Genomic DNA, 20102 nt, shown 5'->3' with positions numbered 1-20102 from the left:
GCTGTACTAGCCTGTATCTCTTGTATTTATCTCCGATGGAAATAAAGCCAGTGACTCCTACATTACATCTGAAGTGTAGCTTGGACCACCTTGCCTTGTGCTTTGAGGTGTAGTCCAGGTGTCCTTCATTCCTCTCTTCATAGCTTGTGTGTACTGCTTCCCATTCTGATATCAAACCAGTGTCTCATGTCTTCCTACTAAGGGGTAATCTGTTTTATTTTTACAGATTGCCCCCTCAGTTCCTCTTTGAGAGTGTTGCATGTGACTATTGCCTTCCTCTCTGATAGCTCCTTTGCTGTCTCCTGATTTTTCATGTTGGGTGATTATTAATTTCATTCGATGCCCATATTAATATGGTTTCAAATTTCTTTCCACTTGTTTAGGGAATAAACCCTCATCAGAGGGGCGGGACAGCAGGACCTCCCCACTTTCTCCGATGGTAAGTGATCAAAGGCTGGTGGTGAAAACATTAGTAGATGCTCAAGGTGGGCGGGAACTGTTAGGTAAGCTTCCCTCGCATTCTGAACTTGCACACAATGGGCAGCAGCAGTATTGTGCTGGCTGTAGGATGCTTTTTTTCTGTGCCTGGCAACCGGCCTTGAGTCCTGCCGGCAGGCCCCCACGTTGGTAGGTTGCAGACCGCTCGAGCGAGATGCTCCTTTGATGGTGCAGCGCGAGGTCCTCTTGGAGCCTCGAGCCTGAATGAGCCGAGTTTTCATAAGGGCCCTTGGGGCCTAGTGGCTACAGCTGACACCCATGCAATGTGGGAAACATAGTTTGAATACGGCCTCGGCTCAACAGCCTGACAATCCAAGTAAATCTCCATCTGCTAAAATATAAACTTGTACTCTGTGGCTGCTGTGAAACATTCTTTTATGCTTGGGTGAGGTTCACTCTGTAGACTGCCAAACATATGGATGAGTGGTACTTGGCAGTACTGGCCACCAATTTAGAGCCCCCCCCACACCCCCCTCCTGCCACCAGCTGCAAATAAAACGGGTTACTAACCCGTTTTATTTTAATCCCCCTGGACCCGACCCCAGGACTCTGACGAGTCTTGGGGGCGGGTCCAGGGGGATGACACTGTGGTGGGGGAGTGCTAGTGCACCCTTGTCCCTTCACTACACATGAGGTGTTTGGCGGCTGTTTCAGGCCGGCCAAACCCCTCATGCGCAGTGAAGCTTTCTCCAGCCCCAGCTGCATTGCTAGAGCTGGAGAAAGCAGGCACAGGCTCCCAGCCTGCCTGGGAGCGCAAAGTTGTAGCACTCAGGCCAATCCCCAATCCTGACGCTGCTTTCCCGCAGCGTCATGATTGGCCGCATGGCAGTCTGGGAGTCAGTCTGTCCCAGAAGCAGGAAGAATGGGAGGAAGCGGACAGTGGGGGCGATTAGGTATGTTTATTATTATTTTGTTCACCCCCAGCTCCCTCCTTCGGCCCGCCCTGTCACTTTGGAAGGCAGGGGATGGGATGTGCAAAGCGTTAACAGTGGCGTAGCGGGGGGGACATCTGCCCTGGGTGGCACGAGTTCTGGGGGCAGCAGCCAACACGCTCTTACCTGCAGCTGTCGCAGGGTGGCAAATGCAGGGACCACCACGGGTGGCTAAAGGTCTAGCTGAGCATTAACCTTTATGTGAGAAAGTGACAGCCTCTCTGCCCGAGCACACCGCAAACTCTTGCACCTAAGTGTGCTCCCTTAACACAAAAAGGAGGCTCTGTAAAATGAGCGTCTTGGGGAAAAAAAGTATTTGCCTAGGATCACACAAACCATTCAATCAAGGAATCTGGGAACGATCACGGATCCCTCAGCTTCATGCTGTGCAACCCAGTCACCAGACGGGTATCTCCCTTCGACCTCAACAGCCAACATCTTGTAGTTGCTGTCTAAAGGATTATACTAGAGCTGGGTGCCAGGCGCAATCATCCACAATCTAATAATAGTCAGTTCCACATAGCATGAACCTCTTCCACGTCGTTGCACCATTCGGCAGACAAAACACAAATCACCAAACCAAGTACAGCACCCACCATTTGACAAAAGGAGGTCAAATGCCATAGGCCACGAGGCACCATAGGCACAAACGCGAATGCACCCGGAAACTCTGTAAACACTGTGCCCAAAGCGGCCAGGATACCACCAACAACTGCCCCCCACCCCTCAACATTGCCACAGAAGTATCATTTTCGCGAAGCCTTTTCAACGTGAAAGAAGACACTAATCATACTCTTCTAGAAAGCGATGTCAGCATCATGGCCACCGCCCAAGGCACTACTTCTTCTGATCACCACAACCATGCCCCAAAGCTGATTCGCCCACGCCATGAATCTTCCCACTGTCACTTGCCAATAAACCATGTAACATTCTTGAGCTAGGCTTCCATGCCCTACCCACCAGCTCCAATACCAATCAAATGCTCAACATCCTTGCCCGCACAAGGCATACCCACCAACCTCACAACAAATATCTCCCTATTTACCGTTTGAAATCTAGCATATTCTGTTGAAACACAAACTCAGTAAGAAGCATGGCATTGGAGTGCGCCTGTAATCAATTAAGTCCCAGTCTGTGTACAACCCATACCAAGACTTCAGCTGTAGTCTGTAGCAAAACATTACACCTCAAAGTAAGGACAATCAAAAGATTCCCAGCACACAAAAGAGGTGGTGCACCCCAAGGATGGGCCCACTCTGGGTGCTTCACAACAATCCTTTTCTACAACTCTCAAAACCATGTGTGAGACTGTCCAAGAAAAAGCTTGCATCTCCTGCAGTTCATGAAATCTTTGCAACCTGAGGGCCAGCTCTGCTGTCCAAGACGCATGTGGTGAACCAGCATGGCACTCCCATCGTTTCGTGCAGACCACTGCCCTCAGCGACGTCTGTTGTTACAGATGTGAGCTCCAAAGAGATGTAATGTAAGGGATAGGTCTGCTGTCTGATGAATGCAATGTGTGTGTCAGAGGGACAGATGTGTGCCTCACTTTCTGCAGCTGCCCACTTGCAAGGGCCTCTAGGTGCTGTGAATGTCCTGATTGTGAGGGGCAGTGGGTGCCCCATTCACTGCCCACTCAGTAAAGGCCTCGAGGTGTGACCCTCAGTCAGTGACAGACTTGTTTTTTGTTTAATAACATGGTTATGGGCATAATTATTTACAGTACACAATCAAGCTAGAAAGGAGAATTTTGTTAGTGACCTTCCATTTCAAGAGTTTGCATTAGTTTCAAGGCCTTTTCTAGAAGGAGACATTACCCAAAAGAGAGAATTTGTGATATTTGTTTGTTTACATAGAACTGCATAGCTTGGTTTATTCGCGCTAATTTGTCACTCAAAGTAATAATAATAATAATAATCCACATTTGTAAAGCGCGAACAATCACCCGTAAGGGTCTCTAGGTGCTGGGGGCCGTCGGGAAGATTAAGCAAGCTATTGCCCAGAGTCACATGGTGCTGGGCTAATCTGCCGCCTGCCCCGGAGGATTGAACCGTGATCTCCAGATTCCAGAGTCAGTCACCCTGGCCGCGGCGCCACACCTCTTTATCAATGAAATGACACTCATTTGCAAAATGAAGCCATGGAAATGTCACTCATAATGAATTTGAAAACTTGGCAGCTATGGAAAGCTTCTCTGGTACCCCTAGTTCTAGAATAGTAGAGTATTCCTTTCTACCTCCACCATAGCTGGACATCGCTTGGGCTGTATTTAGATTCCTGCTATGCAGTTCTTTCTTCAGTTTCCTTTCTTTGTCATTTCAGCACAGGCAACTAGATCCTGCAGTCACCAGCAGATGCCTACCTCCACCTTCAGCAGGGAGTGTCCCCCTGTATAATCCTTCCCAGGTAGGAACTAGTCTCTACCTCTTGAAGTGGGTTGTTGACAGTGTGACGTGATATTTGCTTGTAGCATATCTCTGATGCAATAAGTGATACACCTTTTGTGATGGCCATGGACCACTTAATCGCTGATACTAGTTGTATGGCGTGAATTGACATATGATATGGGCCAGTTAGGATTCAATGTCCCTTTGTTGCTTGCTTTTGACACCAAAGGACACCTGAATCCTATTCACCCTGTTGTTTTGTTCTGTGTAACCCAGGGGAGTTATAAAAACTTTTAGACAGATTTCCAGAACATATTCATAAAAGGATTAGGAAGTTCTGGAGTCCTTTTAAATCAAGTTATGATATCAAGGTCACGTTTGTTAAAGTGAATCACAAAACTTAGGGCCACATGTATGTAGCTTTTTCATTGTACCAAACCCTATTATGCGATTCCGTAACCTATTACCGAATCGGAAAATAGGTTTGCGATTCAGGCTTAGGGAGGGGTGTGTTAAGGATGTCCCTTCCTAATAGTGACTCGTAGTGGTATGTATGAATGTTTTATGACGGAATTCACTTTTTACCACCAAATTCAATTTGGAAAAAGGACTGCATTTTTTAAAAAAAACCATTGAATTATTTAAAAGCAAACACAGGCATGGTGGTCTGCTGTCCCCTGCAGGCCGCCATCCCTGTGTTTTTGGAGATTCCAATGGGCCGCAAATTTCGACCTACATCATGAATATAAATAAGGTAGGTCAATTGCGACCTTATTGGGAATCTCTAAATGTGTCAAAGACTCAGTACATAGCTGTTTGCGATTTCCTAATAGCGAATCACAGAAATTTGCTATTAGGAAATCGCAAACGGAAATGTTAGTGCATGTGGCCCTTAGTAACAAATAGGAAAAATGCACATAATAAACCTCGAAAAAGGGCACTTTCCATTGGCTAAAATAACAAGTTCTTAGAGAAAAGTTACTGTTCCATTTTTTAACGCGTCCATTTTGACCTCAGTTGATTTTGACAGAGTGCTTTTTTATTAAAAGTTAGCCTCGTCATTCTTCCTTTCCCTCAATCTGACTATATTAAGTTGACATGTTAAATTTCTGTTCCAAAACTTATCTAAAAGCCATTTGCTTTCTCCTAACAATTCTAGAAGATAAAATGTTCTTGTGTGGAGTGGCCACTGATCAGCCACTCTGTCAGATTGCACAGATGACTTACATTTTATTTCTCAGCCATGGAACATATTCTTCCAAATGATGGATATGGTGTTTTGTATGAAAGAAAAAATTTTGTATTAGGGCAAATATTTTTTATATAAAGATTTCACATAAGGGTATTTATTTTCCACTTTTCTTACGTGATATTTGAAAAATACTTAACCCTTCTATGAGATTTTTATTGCCACTGTCCTAACTTAAAATTAATTCTTCAGAAGTCAGGGGTTTCTCAAATGCATATTTTTATGCTGTCATCTTGTTTTAGTTATGCATTGATTGAGTTATGTAAAATCCAAAAAACAGAGTGCCAAAGATGATGCCTTGACATATGTATGTATGCATAAGTGGGGTTTTAATTCTTCAGTATTGGATCTTTCATAGATTCACATGCTTGAATCTTTCCCCAACGTCAAAGTGGGAGTCCAACGGTACCATAATAAAGCAGTATGTATCATTATCATAGGCTTTAATGGTAATGAACACTCACTTTAATATCTTATCTATGTCCTTTTAAAAAATGAACCAAGCTTCAGCCAGTCAGGCAATAGCACCCTCTGGAATACTCCAAAAGAGATGCTAAGTCCCTCAGATTTTCGACCGCACGTTGTGTGAAGGGAGTCTCCTTGAGCTCTGCTCAGTTTTCTTCAAATCAGTTTCTTGAAACTACTACTTCTACCACGTCTGAGTCTTCCAAGAAAGGGCTCTTAATGGCCTGCAAGACATGTGGAAAGAAAATGCTTCATGTGGACGATCCCCATCAGGAATGGCTGTACTGCCTCTACCCTCAGCACAAGGTAAAAGTCTGTAAAGTCTGTCATACTTTTTCCACCAAAACCTTGAAGGACAGGGAGGGGATGCTTCTTCTCTTGCTTCAGAAAGCCAAGACAAGGAGATCTTCTGAGGAGGATAGTGACATCTCTACCACATATCAGATGAGATCTCATGATAGAGAAAGATCCCATTACAACGGGACATCAGAGGAAGGCAGAAGGCCATAGGAAATCCCATCATGGGTCTGCCGAAGACAGCTCAAAGAAGGAGAAGTCAAAACAGCCTCAGAGAAAACCAGATATGAGCCCATCCGTAAAAACTGTAGCTCGTCCTCCAAAACCTTCTTCAGAACCATGAACGACGGAGCATAAAACTGCTTTCAAACTCCCATTGACTGTAGCATCCCCATCGAGAACAACATCATTGACGACGGTTACCTCAGTCTCATCTACGACGGCATCGACAATGTCGACGCCTTCCATTTCCATGACAGTGTTGATCCATTCGACGAAGATTTCATTGTCAACGGAGGCTCATGTCGACGGCTACGCCAACGCTTCATTCGACAACAGCGCCATTGACAGCAACCCTGCTGATGAGACTAACACTGATGACGCTTAAAGCCACTCAGCAACCTCAGCTGTCACTACCTACTTCCAATGGCTCGACAACGATGTGTCTACGGCACAGTTGACAACACTAAAAGTTTAAAAGACTTTACTCTCTCTTTAGCATACCTCACCCAGCAAGGTATCTCCTCTTCCTCCAAGCCATCTTCTGGACGTGGACGAGTCTGAGGAGATTCCAAGCCATCTTCTGTACATGGAGAAGACTGCTCCTCTTCCTCATCTTCTTCGTCCTGGTAATTTATATGGAGTTCAGATGGGCTATGGGCTCTACCTTTCGGGAGAGCCCATAGCCCATCCGATCTCCATGTTAAATACCAGGACGAAGAGGATGAGGAAGAGTATCAGTGTTATGGGGAGTATTACAACCCACAGGCATGATATCCTGACAGGCCTAGACATTAAGGTGAGCACTACCGTATTATGCGGAAATCATCTTCTCTTGAGGTTGCGGTTCAAGTGCTTATGTCTCTGTTTCATGACCTCCAGAAAATGTTGAAGGACTACCATAAGAAGTTTCCTAACCCTCCACAAGAACAGCCCAATGTTTCGCCTCCACCTCAGTCTCCCAGAACACCAAGGTCTATTTCTCCACCGAAAACACCCAGGATGATGCCTGCATCAAACAGCAGAACCCTCTAGGGACGATCCATTGTCATCAGATGATGAAACTGAGAATTTCCGGACAATCAGCCCGCCCATGACTATTGGGACGATTACCTGATTCCCACTCCATCACCTCCTATACCGCAGCCTGTGTACAAGGGAGGATTTCACAATTTGATGGAGAGGGCTGCAACAAGATTCCACCTGCTAATATCAGTCAAACAGTCTGCTTTTCTACAATTTTAGACCAAACAAGGAAATCAGTATGAGCTATCGCCATTATAGACCACATATGGGAAGAGGGCACAAAGATCTTGAGGAATCCAGCAACTGTGGCAGCAGTTTTGCCACATATAGATAAAAAATACAAGGCTCCCGGTGACTCTCCTGCTATCCTCATAGGACATCCCAAGCCAGACACTGTCATTTCACAAGCGGCTCAATGCTGTTCTAATAACCCCTTCACTCCTATCTCAGACAAGGAGGGCACTTGGATGGTTTCTGCAAGAGATTCTCCACCATGTCTGCCATCACTGTTCATGCGGCCAACTCACTGGCCATCTTAGGTTGCTAAGACAGGCAGATGTGATCTGACATCAGCACCCTCATCGATCTAGTGCCATAAGACAGAGAATCAGAAGCAGATATTACATCACTGTATTTAGACACCTATTTACCCATGTCTTCTTCCATTAATCTTTAGCTATACATATATTCCTATTATTTATTTATCAGAAAGACACATATGTCATCAGTGATGTAATATCTGACGTCATCAGCAGAGGATTGCGGTTGCGTGAGTTATAGTTGCCTGCACTAACTATAACGGGGGAATTTCAATGGTTTTTTACGAGTGAAATGTCCAGCTAACTATAACATGTGTGAAACCTATGGTTTTTTAAGTGAATTTGCAAGGTTTTTTAGATGCTAATTCCTAACTATAACGTGCCTGAAACCTATGGTTTTTTCAGTGAATTTCAAAGGTTTTTTAAATGCTAATTTATGTATGTATTTTTTTTAATGGAATTTTTAACTTGCGCGCACGTTTCGCGAACTTCGCAGATCTTTTTCCGTTTCTACCGTGCGCGTAGGGTGCGCGCACTCCGCGATTTTTCGAAAAAAAAATAAAATCTTTTTTTGGCCCTTGGGGGTCCTTCTGGGACCCCCTGACAAAGGCTAGGGGGTCAGGAACTGTCCACCCTGCCCCCATTTCACGTTCTCCACCTTTGTTTTTCACCCCCTCAGACTGCGAGAGACAAAATGGCGGCCAACACTTCCTGGTTTCGACCGATTCGAATGTTTACCGACATCTAACAACCAATCAGAATTGCGCTTGTGCAAGGCAGGGTGCGCGCACAGTGTGCGCACGCTGCGCGCGTATAGATATTGATATGCTTTTAAATGCTATTTTCTCAGGAAATACTGAACAGATTTACACCAGACCTGCAAAAGGCACTTCCTTGACCTTATGGCTACCTCTCTGCCAAATTTTAAGTAATTCTGTTCTGCCGTTCGGGCTGTAGCTGCGACTAAAGGTCCTATGGAAAAATGCATGGGGAAAACGCATTTTGGGACCCCCCCTTTTTCTCGGCCCCCGCTTGACGAATCACCCCGAGACTTTCAGGGTAGGAGCTGAATGGAGCGCCCCATTAGTTTTGAAAATTTCGCGAGGATTCGTCAACCGGCGCCAAAGTTATTCAAAATAGAATTTTCAGGTTTCCTATGGAAACACGGTCCTAACTATAACTATCTACTGGCGACCGCCAGTAGATAATATATATATATATATATATATATATATATATATATATATATATATATATGGATATATATATGTAATATGTATATATGTCTAGATGAATATAGGTGTATATGCATATATATTTATTTTAAAATGCATGGTAATATGTTATGTATATATTTCTACCCACCATCTGCTATTTGGGCTAATGCTATAAAGTATACAAATACAGTAACTGCTTGCTATTCTGATTCAAGCATGTGAATCTAAGAAAGATCCAATACTGGAGAAGAAAATTAGGGTCATATTCTTAAGAACGGCGATAACATTATCGCCGCTTTAGCGGCAGGAAACTGCAGCTAAAGGGGCCATAAGGGACTTGATAATATGCCCTTGAGAATTCCAATAGAAACCCAGGTTTGATGTCCTTCACACCAGAACCTGGGCTTCTATCGGAATTCTCAAGGGCATATTATCAAGCCCCTTATCGCCGCTTTAGCGGCAGTTTCCTGCCGCTAAAGCGACGATCATGTTATCGCCGTTCTTGATAATATGGCCCTTAGTTACTTACCTGGAAATATGGTTCAACAGTATTGTTCATCTTTCATAGATTCACATGTGACTCTTCCTTCTCCCTTGAGAGGCTTCCCTTATAGCTTGGGATTTATTACCCACTTGTGCTTTGAAAATCTGAGAGATTCAGCCTCTTTTGTGAGTACGCTAGAGGGTGCTATTGCCTGATTGGCTGAAGTTTGGTTCTTTTTTTAAAAGGACATAGATAGGCTATTAAAGTGATTGTTCATTGCCATTATAGCCTATGATAATAATACATACTGCTTTGCTATGGTACAGTGGGACTCCTAATTCGACGATGGGGAATGATTCAAGCATGTGAATATATGAAATATACTAAAACTGGAAAACTACAGTTACAGGTAAGTAACTCATTTTCATACTTTTGTTTTGAGCAGTATATGGATGGTTGTTAGTTTGCAAAGTCATTTGAGAAGAACAAATATTTTTCATATTGAAAAAACATCACTAAATTAAATGCTGCCTTCATTGTTTTCCAATTTAAAAGAATTTGCAAAAATCTTTAGAGACTCATAAGATTAGCTGAACGATGTGTTATGCAAGGAAAAATTTATATGATGTTGTACCAGTGAGAAGGTGTTTTTGCTATGCCACAATAAGTTGAGTACATATAATCTAAGTAGACCGCTTGGCAAAGTAGAGAAAGAAGCCTATTTGACTATATTATTGCATTGATGAGGGGAAACATCTGCCTAAAAAGCACTGACATGTTAAATGCAACATAAAAATACAAACAGGTTGATTTCTCATAAGAAAACATAGTCTAATGAAAGCTCTCTTTCTCTTTGTAGGTTTCCTCTGTGGTTGGCAGCACTCATAATCGCCAATCGAAATTCTCTCAACGACGTTATCCGAAACAGTCTTAGCAAGAACAATTTTTTGATTTTCTTATACAATCCCCATGTGAGCCCACTTGCTTTTGGGGGGGAATGTTTCTTAGATTGACACTTTCTTCCAATCTTACACATTCCAGAGCTGACTTAAATCTGTTGCAGAAGACCAACAAACCATCATGACACCCAGAACCTGGTGTGAGATCTTCAGTCTGGGTTTAACTTAATCGGAGCTCTTACACTAGATCCCTGGAGATCAAAGAAAAATCATGCAAGCAATGGATTATGTGGCGGCCCAAAGCCCCATGGTTGATCCACTGGATGCATGTAACACTTCTGAACGCAGCATGCCCCTGGTGATACTTGAACATGTCGGGAGCTGCTTCTCGGAATGATGCAGAGCCTTAATTTCCTCAAGTTTCCTTCCATCCACTGTTGGCCATTTTTCCAGCAATGAGGCTCCTAAGAGGCATGGGGTCACCGCGGGATGCTCCCCAAGGGGTGTTGTTGCTTCAGATTTGTCTGATGTGTATGTGAAACTATTTCCACTTCTTTTAGCACTGCGGAGGATTACATGTTTAAGCTGAGGATACTGAGTTATGTCTCATAATCACTGGCAACTTTGAGGGTGATACTGATTTCCTGGACAGACACTTCAATGCTGTAAATAATCGACAACAAAGCAAAATATCCTGAAACTTAGAAAGACCGAACTTATACAGAAAGCTGTAAAAGGCAAGCGTTTATAGCAGGGCTTTGTAACAGAATTTCTAAAATTCCTTCACTTTATGGACGTTTTTCAATTGATAACAGTACTACCTCATCTTAGAGGAAATTAAAGACATTCGTGGCCACCGCAAGCAAACTCCTCAGCGAAGCCTAGATTAATTTTGCCAATGAAACATGCAGGTGCAGTATCCAGCTGCTTCGTGAAGTACTTTCATATCATCAGATTTTAGAGTGGATTTTAACTCACGAGTTCAACAAAACTAGAGTATGGTCAGAACATGAACTTCCTAAAGCTCTAACTAATCCAAAGCTCTGCAGCCAGAGTGGACCTTATAGTTCCTACTCTCACCCACACCAGTTAGGTTCTTGTCCATCTTGTCTGGTTATGAGTAGAAGTTGGGATCACTTTTAATGCTCCCTCTCGTTAACAAAAATATTTGAGAGGAATCCTCCTGTACTTGGAAGAAGACTCATCTCTTGACACAATGCAAAATCCTCCACTAATTATTTATTTAACATTCTGCAGTGTGTAATAGTTATCATAGATTAGGGGCATTTCTTTAACATGGGAGGCGATATCTGGCATGTCATGGTCCTGAAATTTGCTATTGTTTATTTTGGCAGGCTTTTGGCCATAAGATCATCTGATTTCAGCCTTTGACTATTCGTTTACAGGGTGAATGTGATACAAATCATGAAGAGCAATAACTGTAACACAGTTTTGCCCATCTCCCAGATAACTTCTTCTAAAGTCTCCCTTTAATTAATTTCTAACAGTTTGTGATTGGACGGCTAGATTTTACCTATTTCCTACTGCTATGGCTGAATCTAACACTGGTATTTAGTTAGTGCAAATATTTTTGGTGAACTAGGATAAATGTACAATTTACCAGCTTCTACCACCCTGCAGAAATGGAGCTATATCTGTCCTGTTGCCAATGGTGGTATCCTAGGCGACAGCCTGACATTGATTAAATATATCTACGACTTTCGTCATAGTATTAACACACATATGGCATGATGGAAAACTACACTGGGAGATCACAAAGCTGCATGCATTGCAATCTGAGGATGTTGTTCTCACGCATGAGCAGAGCAGACTTAATATAATTCAGAAGTGAACTGGTAATTCACAGAGCACATGCAAGTAAATCTGAGAGGGCATTCTCACATGTAAGCAGAGCAGAGATATGATTAAAAATGTACCTGGGAGATCACAGAGCATGTATGGGAATCTGATGGTGTCATTCTCACGGTGAAGAGAGCGCTGAACGTATCTAGGAGATCAGCGAGCAACAGGGAAAGAAATCTGAGGGTGTCATCCTCACACAATGAGCAGAGCTACTAGAATTCAGACTTATAATAATGTCTTGTTTTAGTCAGATAAAAGCCATAAGCCTCTGGTTCAGTGATCCATTGAACTTCCCAATAGATGTAAACAAGCTTCTCAAAACTGTCTGTACAGATTCAGATGTGAGAAATGACAAAATAAAAAATATGGCTAATATCAGTTCAACACTATATCACACTCTCTACCAGAGATGGAGTAGAACCATACCTGCACTGATACTAATACCATTCTTGGAGACTGATTTTTACCCTGCGAATGCCATTAGTCCGATGGTCGCTACTCCATCTTACCATTGGAGTAAGTTTTCTAATACCAGAGGCAGCGGGGACATTGCCATCAGAAAACTGACGCCCAGCCGACTCAAAAAAGAGCTGTAAGGCCGAGGGTTTAGCAGGCAGGGCTCTCCGTCACACTCATGGAGTAGATCCGGGCCGAGCAGGACCGATCCAGGTACCTTGCGGGAGTGTGCGAGCATGGAAATACTATAGCTCACTACCCCCCTCTCGGACCCATGACGCAACAAATACTGGTTTACTGAGCGTTACTAGCCCCTTAATTACAGGATGGCTCATGCGGTAAAACAGTGAGTCCTACCGCTCTAACACACCACTGGTCTGGGTGCACCTTAGCGTGTGCATACCGCCGTGGTGTTCCCCATGGTCCTGATGAATGCTTAGCCGACTGGGCTCATTAAGCAGAAACATGTTGACCTTCCCCCATCTGGATAAGCCTTGTCCCACCTAATTGGCCGGCTTCTGTCCAACCCACCTGTTTTTAGTTCGGTATTTGGTTTGCCAGAATTAAATTGGTTATTGGTTAAAACCACTCACCTTTTAAATTTTTCACTCCCCTTTCCATCAAAAACCAGCTCCGCTGTAGTTCAGGCGTTGTAGCACACCAGAGAGGCATTCGGCCTCTCTGGTGGAACCCGATGATGAAGCATGTCACCAACCAGGTTGGTGAGTGAGGGTTCTCTTAAAAACACAACTTTTTGCTCACGCTGTTACTCCTATTTTGCTCCTTACTTTGTTCACTCTTTTGTTGTTGATGTATCATTAACCATGGGGGATCAAGAGTGACTGTCCCTCACCCTCTCGTTGTTATTGTGGGAGTAACCTTCCCACCAAATTCTAAATCAGGGATCAGATTTGTCCTGCATTGCCATTGCATCATGCAAGGCTACATAAGTCAACATAAGGGCATAAGTGATATTTACTAAGCCACACAAAGCCACCTTTTGTGGCTCCATGTGGCATAGTAAATCCAGAGTAATGCAGGGCAGTGCAAATTGCTGCCTTGCATTGTTCTGCGTTAAGAAGGTGTTCCTTGGGTGGAGTGTGAGCATTCCAACTCACACTCTTGGGGGCTTATTTACAAGGCCCTTGAAGTACCCGGTGAATCACTTTTAATATGGGAATAAATGACGTATCGGTGACGCAAGTGGCTTGTAAATAAGACTGATGGGTTCTGACTCATTCCCACCTTTATTAAGAGTAGTAAACCTGGGAATGTGTCAAAATGCTACGCCATCCCAACAGAGGTGAAAAGAGAGGAAATATGCGTATTTCTCCTTGTAATTTCCTCTTTCTACGCGTGCTACGTTCTGAAGCACACATAGAAAGAGGAAAATGCCTGTGAGGATTGTTTTTGTGAAGGAAGGTGTCCCTTCTTGCAAAAAAACAATCCTGCCTGTAACGCAGGCACTCTTGCAAATTGGCGCAAGGGTGCCTGCGTTGCTGCTAGCCTGCACACAGTGCGCCAGTGCAGAGAGAGAGCAGGAATACTCCATATCTTAGTAAATAGGGCACACTCCTGCTCTTTCTGGTTGACGCAGTGCAGCAACTTGTCTTGCTGCGTTGCATCAAATGTTAGTAAATCTGGCCCCAGGTCTTTATGTTGAGTAAGGTATTGTTGCTGGTCAGCTTATGTCAGTGAAGAGGCTGAAGAGAAGGTAACAAGTATGAGGGTCATTTGGATTTGGTAAAATGTTTGCCTGCCATAGATGCAACATTCCTCCAAAGTCGCGGTTCTTCCACCCCATTTTACCCTCGGCGAAGTCTCAGCTGGCTGTGCCAGCCTCAAGCCTTGACCTGGTGGACTTTCTAATACTGAGCCACCAGATTATGCTCAATGTTGCCTTAACCTAATTAGGGTGGGGTGATCGTCACGTATTTTCCCTACACAGGACTGCCATGCGAGACATGATTGTGCTGGATAAGGAAATCCCACAATGGCTCAAACTTTCTGGGAGCAATCTTCCTGTACATTGGGCCTTTAATATATTGTTCTGCAAGAACAAACTTATGCCTCAGTATTATGTTCTTGCAGAGCAAAATACTTTGCATAGAAGACACATCAAACATGGCACCTGCTCAGCATAGGAACAGTGGCTTTGCTGGAGCTGCTGCAGTGATGTCTTAATTGGAGGCTCAGATATCTCTGCCAGGTAGGTTAATATATCTAAATTGGGCAGGTGGGCTTCTACCAGGGAAGTGTAGGCGTTAGTCTCCACTGAACTGGCATGCCAGCAGAGGCTATGGTCTAAATGTCCATGCAGATAACAGAGAACTACAAAATTGCCCATATGTTATGTTTTTACCTAAGGTTTGAAAAAGCTAGGTCAGATCTTTTGAAACCGCCAATTAAGAAAGTAAGTCTCCTAAGATTACCAAACTGGTATGACTTTTTGTCAGCTGACTACAGAACTAGATATTCTTTACAAACTGGGTAGTTCCTGCAGATGTGTACCAAGAATAAGAGACATGATTAATATTATATACTGTGACTTGGTAATTAATACAGTAAATTGAGAGCTGTAGATATGGGTTGAATGGTGGTTCTCCAACATTGAGTTTATCATAGATTCACATGCATGAATATTCCCCTTTGTCGGGCTTGGAATCCATGGTACGTAGTGTCATAATAGAAGTGTACAATTAAACACTCTTTAGCATTGAAACAGTCATAATCTCTAAATAGTCAGTGATTGTCATTTTATGACCCAAACTTTGGCCAATCATATGGAGAGACAGCGGTCTATACCCTCCTCAGATGTTCTACCTATCAGATTTCCTACTGGAAAATTTGAGTGAATGAATCCTCAGAATGGTGCTCCAGATTTGAAACTATTTTCTTCATATTGGTGGTAGCTGCTTAAGGAACAGTATGATTGACAAGACTACTAAGTGCTTTGTGATTTCGAATTGCACTACTTCTGGAAAAAGCAAAGTCTGTTTGGAAGATAGGCATTCAAGAGACATCTCGTGCCTTCATCGTGACCAAGAGTTGTGACATTTGTATCCTCACTGCAAAGGAAGTGTTAGATAAACACAGGTCTTTGGTCTCATTGTAGGATCAGATATCGCCTCCTCTTGTCTTGCACCACCAAAGGGAGGGAGAATCATCTGAGTTTGATCCCACACAGACAGATGTCATCTGAGTTGACTTCTGTGTTGAAAGGACATAAAAACATCCCAAGCAGATAGTAAGTTGCAGACAGCATTAAATGGCTGAGGTACTCTAGTCAGCAGTATTCAGATGTTTGACAAGACTCAGTCAGCAGTCTATTTTATATCTACTAGCATTGTTAAATAATTTCTGAAAGGTATTGTTTGCACCTTTCTTCTGATTGCTTTGCTGAAGTCCTCATGGAATCTTAACATTGTATTTGCAGCTTTGATGAAAGCTCATTTTGAATGGTATTTCATTTCATCAAACTTATGCTTAACATTTTTTTCCCTCAAGCAACTTCACCAACATAAGTAACATTGCATTCCCTAGATATTAGTAGATGTCTTAAATTGTATTTGGGCAGAACAAAAAGGTTTTGGTAATAAGATACACTTTTGTGTCTTTTGATGTCAATAAAGGTAAAACACTATGTAAACTAGACAGTTCCAGTTCCGATATCACAGAAGCATAATGGAGCATGAACAGACAGTTGCCAGGAAAGATAACATACCTTTACCATTGGCATGATAGCAAAACCAGTGCTTTTTCTGGAGCACCAATGGAGAACACTTGCATAGCGGCGACATGGAGGGATATGCACACTATTAACAAGTACTACCTTTAGGATGTGCGATCCAGAATTGACTTTACAGTGGGACAGGCAGTACAGCGAAACTGTTGTGTAGTTCCTATAAACCTATATAGGATCTGCACGTCTAAACAACATACACTGCGGGATTGGTGTCCAAACTGATTCCAGACACCCCCACCGGGTAAGTTAGCCTGTATACCAGCTAGCTCACAGTGCCACTATAAAACCTTATTACCAAGGAGAGAATAGTTCTTGGCAACTATAGAACATGACTACTCTGTCCCATCAGGGATCGTGGAAACTGTACAGTACTTTTCGCTCAGTCACTCGTGCTCACTTTTGTCTCAGAGGAATACACAAAATAAACGTTGGGGACGTTTTTCAATAAGTATTTATTGAACCAGTGTCATTCTAATGTAAAATAGATGTGCTGAAGCAACCATGAAACAGAAACAGACATAACTGATCACAAGCACCAATAGAGCAAAAGCATGGTAGATTCCTACCATAGTGCTAGAACAATGAATACAGGCATGTATATAAAATACATGACAGTAATAAATGCGTACTCCTACGATGCAGCCCTATGTAGATGTACCTACGTGTACCTGACATGTATGTAGGTGTAGAGCCAAGAATTCCTCTAGGATAAAGCCAACCCCATTACCTGAAGAAGTGAAAGACTGTGGGACCCCATTTTGGTCTCGAAATTAACACCCCACGAGGGATGTCAGACCACTGCGAGCTGGAGTGTCTGCGTTCAGGAACCTCTGCGTTTCACGTCAGTGTGTCGGCATGGAAGTCCTTTTTCTCCTCTCCCTGCCTTAGCAAAGATGTGGTGTTTATATACCCAAAGTGGTACCCTCGGGTGATCTACCTCGCTGTGTCATGTCGGACTAGGATGACTGAAGGAATGACCCTTATACAAAGTTATTCTGCAGGAGATGGTAGTCCTGTTGAGATTCCAAGAATCCTCATGCATAATGAATTAGGCAAGTTGTCGGAGAAAACCCCACGTCCTTTAAGCAGTACCGTGACTAGGTAAAAGGTCAGTACCAAGAACCGTTATGTAGTGTTATGGCAGTGGAAATATAGGTGAAAGGTTTGGTTACTACCTGAGCCTATATCGGGGTACCTGTATGAAGCACGCTTATGGTGTGCCTTGTTGCCACCAATCATTATTGATGTTGATACTGCTGTGTTAATTCTTTTTCAAACATTTGAGTCTATGAAAGATTCTGTAAAGGAGTAGAACAAAACTACTTACCTGTAACTACAGTTCTCAAGAATTTGTATCTTTCATAGATTCACTTTACTGAAGCTCTGGCATTTGTTAGGTGAGCTTAGAAAATCTGACAGTTGGATCCTCTGCAGGGAGTTGAACCCACTGTGACTCCTGATTGGCTAAGGTTTGGGTCATAAAAAGAGGTTGACTGATACCAATGTGTTGGGCTCTGCAGAAATCAGGACTAAACTAACAATGAAGAAGAGTCTAACCTCAACCAAGATAAGGTAATTCAGGAGGATGGGTTTAATATACACAAGTCAATACTTGAAGGTTTGAAAGGAAATCAACCAGGCAGAATTTGTGGGCTGAAACAGGTCGGATCATGCTGGGATCGAAACCGTGTAACTGCATTGGATAATGCCTGCAAATATAAAACTATAGAGACAAGATATAATACTGAACAATAAACAATAAGAAGGATAGATGTGGTTCAGCCAGAAGCACAATATTCAGACTCTCGTAAATGATAGTTTATATACTCCTTGGAAAGTGCTCTCTCGGAGAGGAAAAGATCATACAAAAGATAGTGCCTAGTGGAGATGTCTAAGTGTGCCATTCGCCTCCCACCAGTGTAGTGGAGAGCATTACTCATAAAGGACTGGCCATTCTCTAAATGAGAGTCTTAGTGCCTTTGAGTCCTTGCCTTCCTGTTTGGGGTTAACTTTAAGTACGAGTTACTGTACAGTGACACCCCACCACAACTGCAATTAGAGTTAAACCCCCATGAAATTAAATGGGGAATAATTGTGTGAACCCGGTTTTACTGGGCATAGAATTGCATGGGATTGCCAGTTCTGTGTAGTTTATGGCTTACATTTGCCACCTGCTGTCAGCATGTGGTAAATGGCAGTAGGATTTTCTCTTTCTGTGTGGGTTGGGGGTGGAGGGAGAGAGGTGTGAGAGGATAGCGTAGGGAAGTTGATGATGAAGAAGTGTCCCGGCATGGGTGTGCATTGCATGCTCTCCCCTTGCCAGAGAAGGAGGTCAAGTTGAACCAGGTAATAGGCCTGGCTGCTGTTGCAGCTGAAGCCTAAAGTGATTTTCCCACTGTTATTTCCAGCCGGTAATATCAGGTCCAGGGTGTCTGCACCTCTGAAAACTGGGTGTGAAAACACCAGCCATTTGGTATTGGACAGAGTGGAATTCCATATGATAATCTTGATCCACCTGACTACTGAGGGCCTAGGTAGCTGTAATTGTCCAAGGCTTGTGTCATAGGAAAAGGATATATGCAGCACTTGTCACTTTAATTATTTGCAATGTTTGTGACACGATAATAAATTTATTTAAATATTTTTCAACATTTATATGGCCGTGCATGTATTGGATTGTACGTTTTTATGTTTTTTAACCGAACAGAACAAGAATTCTTGATATTCAGATCTGATTCCTGAGATTACAGCATGCAAAGAAATCTGAAGGTGCCTTCTCACACATGAGAGAGAAGAGATACCATAATTCAGAACTGATCTGGGAGATCAGAGAGAAGCACATGGATGAGCCCTTTAGAAGGACATCAGCACTATGTCAAAAATGAATGGCTTGCAATAATCAAAAGTGACAGATAATTTCACAATAGTAAAAACATTTTTAAATCAAGAATATGCTTTGTATTTTTTTTTTTAAAGATTTTCTCTTTTTACTGTTTGTATAATAGTTCAATAAAGGATGTCTATGTAATGCAGTTTTGTGGTGCTTATTCCCAGCTAGGACTGCAATATTGCTCTTTTATGTTTTCAGAGGCAAATAAAATGATACTGTTTTCTTACTTGCCCAAACTGTGTTTTTATTTTCCTGCTTGTGTGCACCTTAGTGTTACGAATGTGTTATGTATGAGCCATTCAGGGGGAGAGTACTAAGATTTTAAGCTGTTTTTGTGTCACAAAAGTGAGGCATATCGGCGCAAAATCTTTTTTTTCCCGATTTACTTTCCAGTCCTAAACTTGTTTAGTGCTGGAAATTACGGGAAAGTCATGCAAAGCAGTGCATAGCATTCCCATGCAACCACCCAAGGTTTCTCACGCTAAACCCAATTTCTTTTCCGACTTTGCTTGTGTGCTGCATGGTACAGCACACATGCAAAGTGGAAAAAGGCTTCAAGTTAGTCTAAGCATAGTATTTTGCACTGGAAGGGTTCCCTTCCAATACAAAACCTATGCTAGACTCACAAAGACACCCTGCACCATGGTGCAAAGGTGTCTGCGTGGCGCACGGCAGTTGGTTTCAGCACCAGGGAGAGGAAAGTGCCTTATTTATTTATTTATTTTTAAATACATTTTTATTGCATTTTAACCGCCAAGTAAGAGCGATCAGAACATTCTTATAGCATCTTTTATCACATAATTATACGAACAAAAGAGAGACCGACATAAGACAGAGATCAGTTAGATTCATGTATCCACAGTTGAACCAGAGGATTCAATACAGAATACTACCTTCAGGGTAGTTGCGACCAAATCTTCTCCCCCTTTTTAACTG

The 20102-nt window shown here is 42.8% G+C and overlaps 1 protein-coding gene across 3 annotated transcripts in view; it reads left to right on the top strand.

The window, feature by feature from the left end:
• SEC16B (SEC16 homolog B, endoplasmic reticulum export factor) overlaps positions 1-19397 on the top strand; it is a 325648-nt gene extending 306251 nt beyond the window's left edge. For 2 of the 3 annotated variants that reach the window (XM_085601609.1, XM_085601608.1), the window contains exons 24-26: positions 384-439; positions 3753-3836; positions 10173-12459. In XM_085601609.1, coding sequence (XP_085457735.1) covers positions 384-439; positions 3753-3836; positions 10173-10247 — 215 coding nt within the window. In that variant the 3' untranslated portion in view covers positions 10248-12459. Of the gene's footprint in view, positions 1-383; positions 440-3752; positions 3837-10172 lie in introns of all 3 variants that reach the window. The other variant, XM_085601607.1, reaches the window with a different exon arrangement.
• The last annotated feature ends 705 nt before the right edge of the window (positions 19398-20102 follow it).

Source organism: Triturus cristatus, chromosome 4_2 (assembly GCF_964204655.1).
Source record: "Triturus cristatus chromosome 4_2, aTriCri1.1, whole genome shotgun sequence".
Lineage (NCBI taxonomy): Eukaryota > Metazoa > Chordata > Amphibia > Caudata > Salamandridae > Triturus > Triturus cristatus.
The sequence above is the reverse complement of the archived record's forward strand: the minus strand, read 5'-3'. Positions and strand labels throughout refer to the sequence as shown.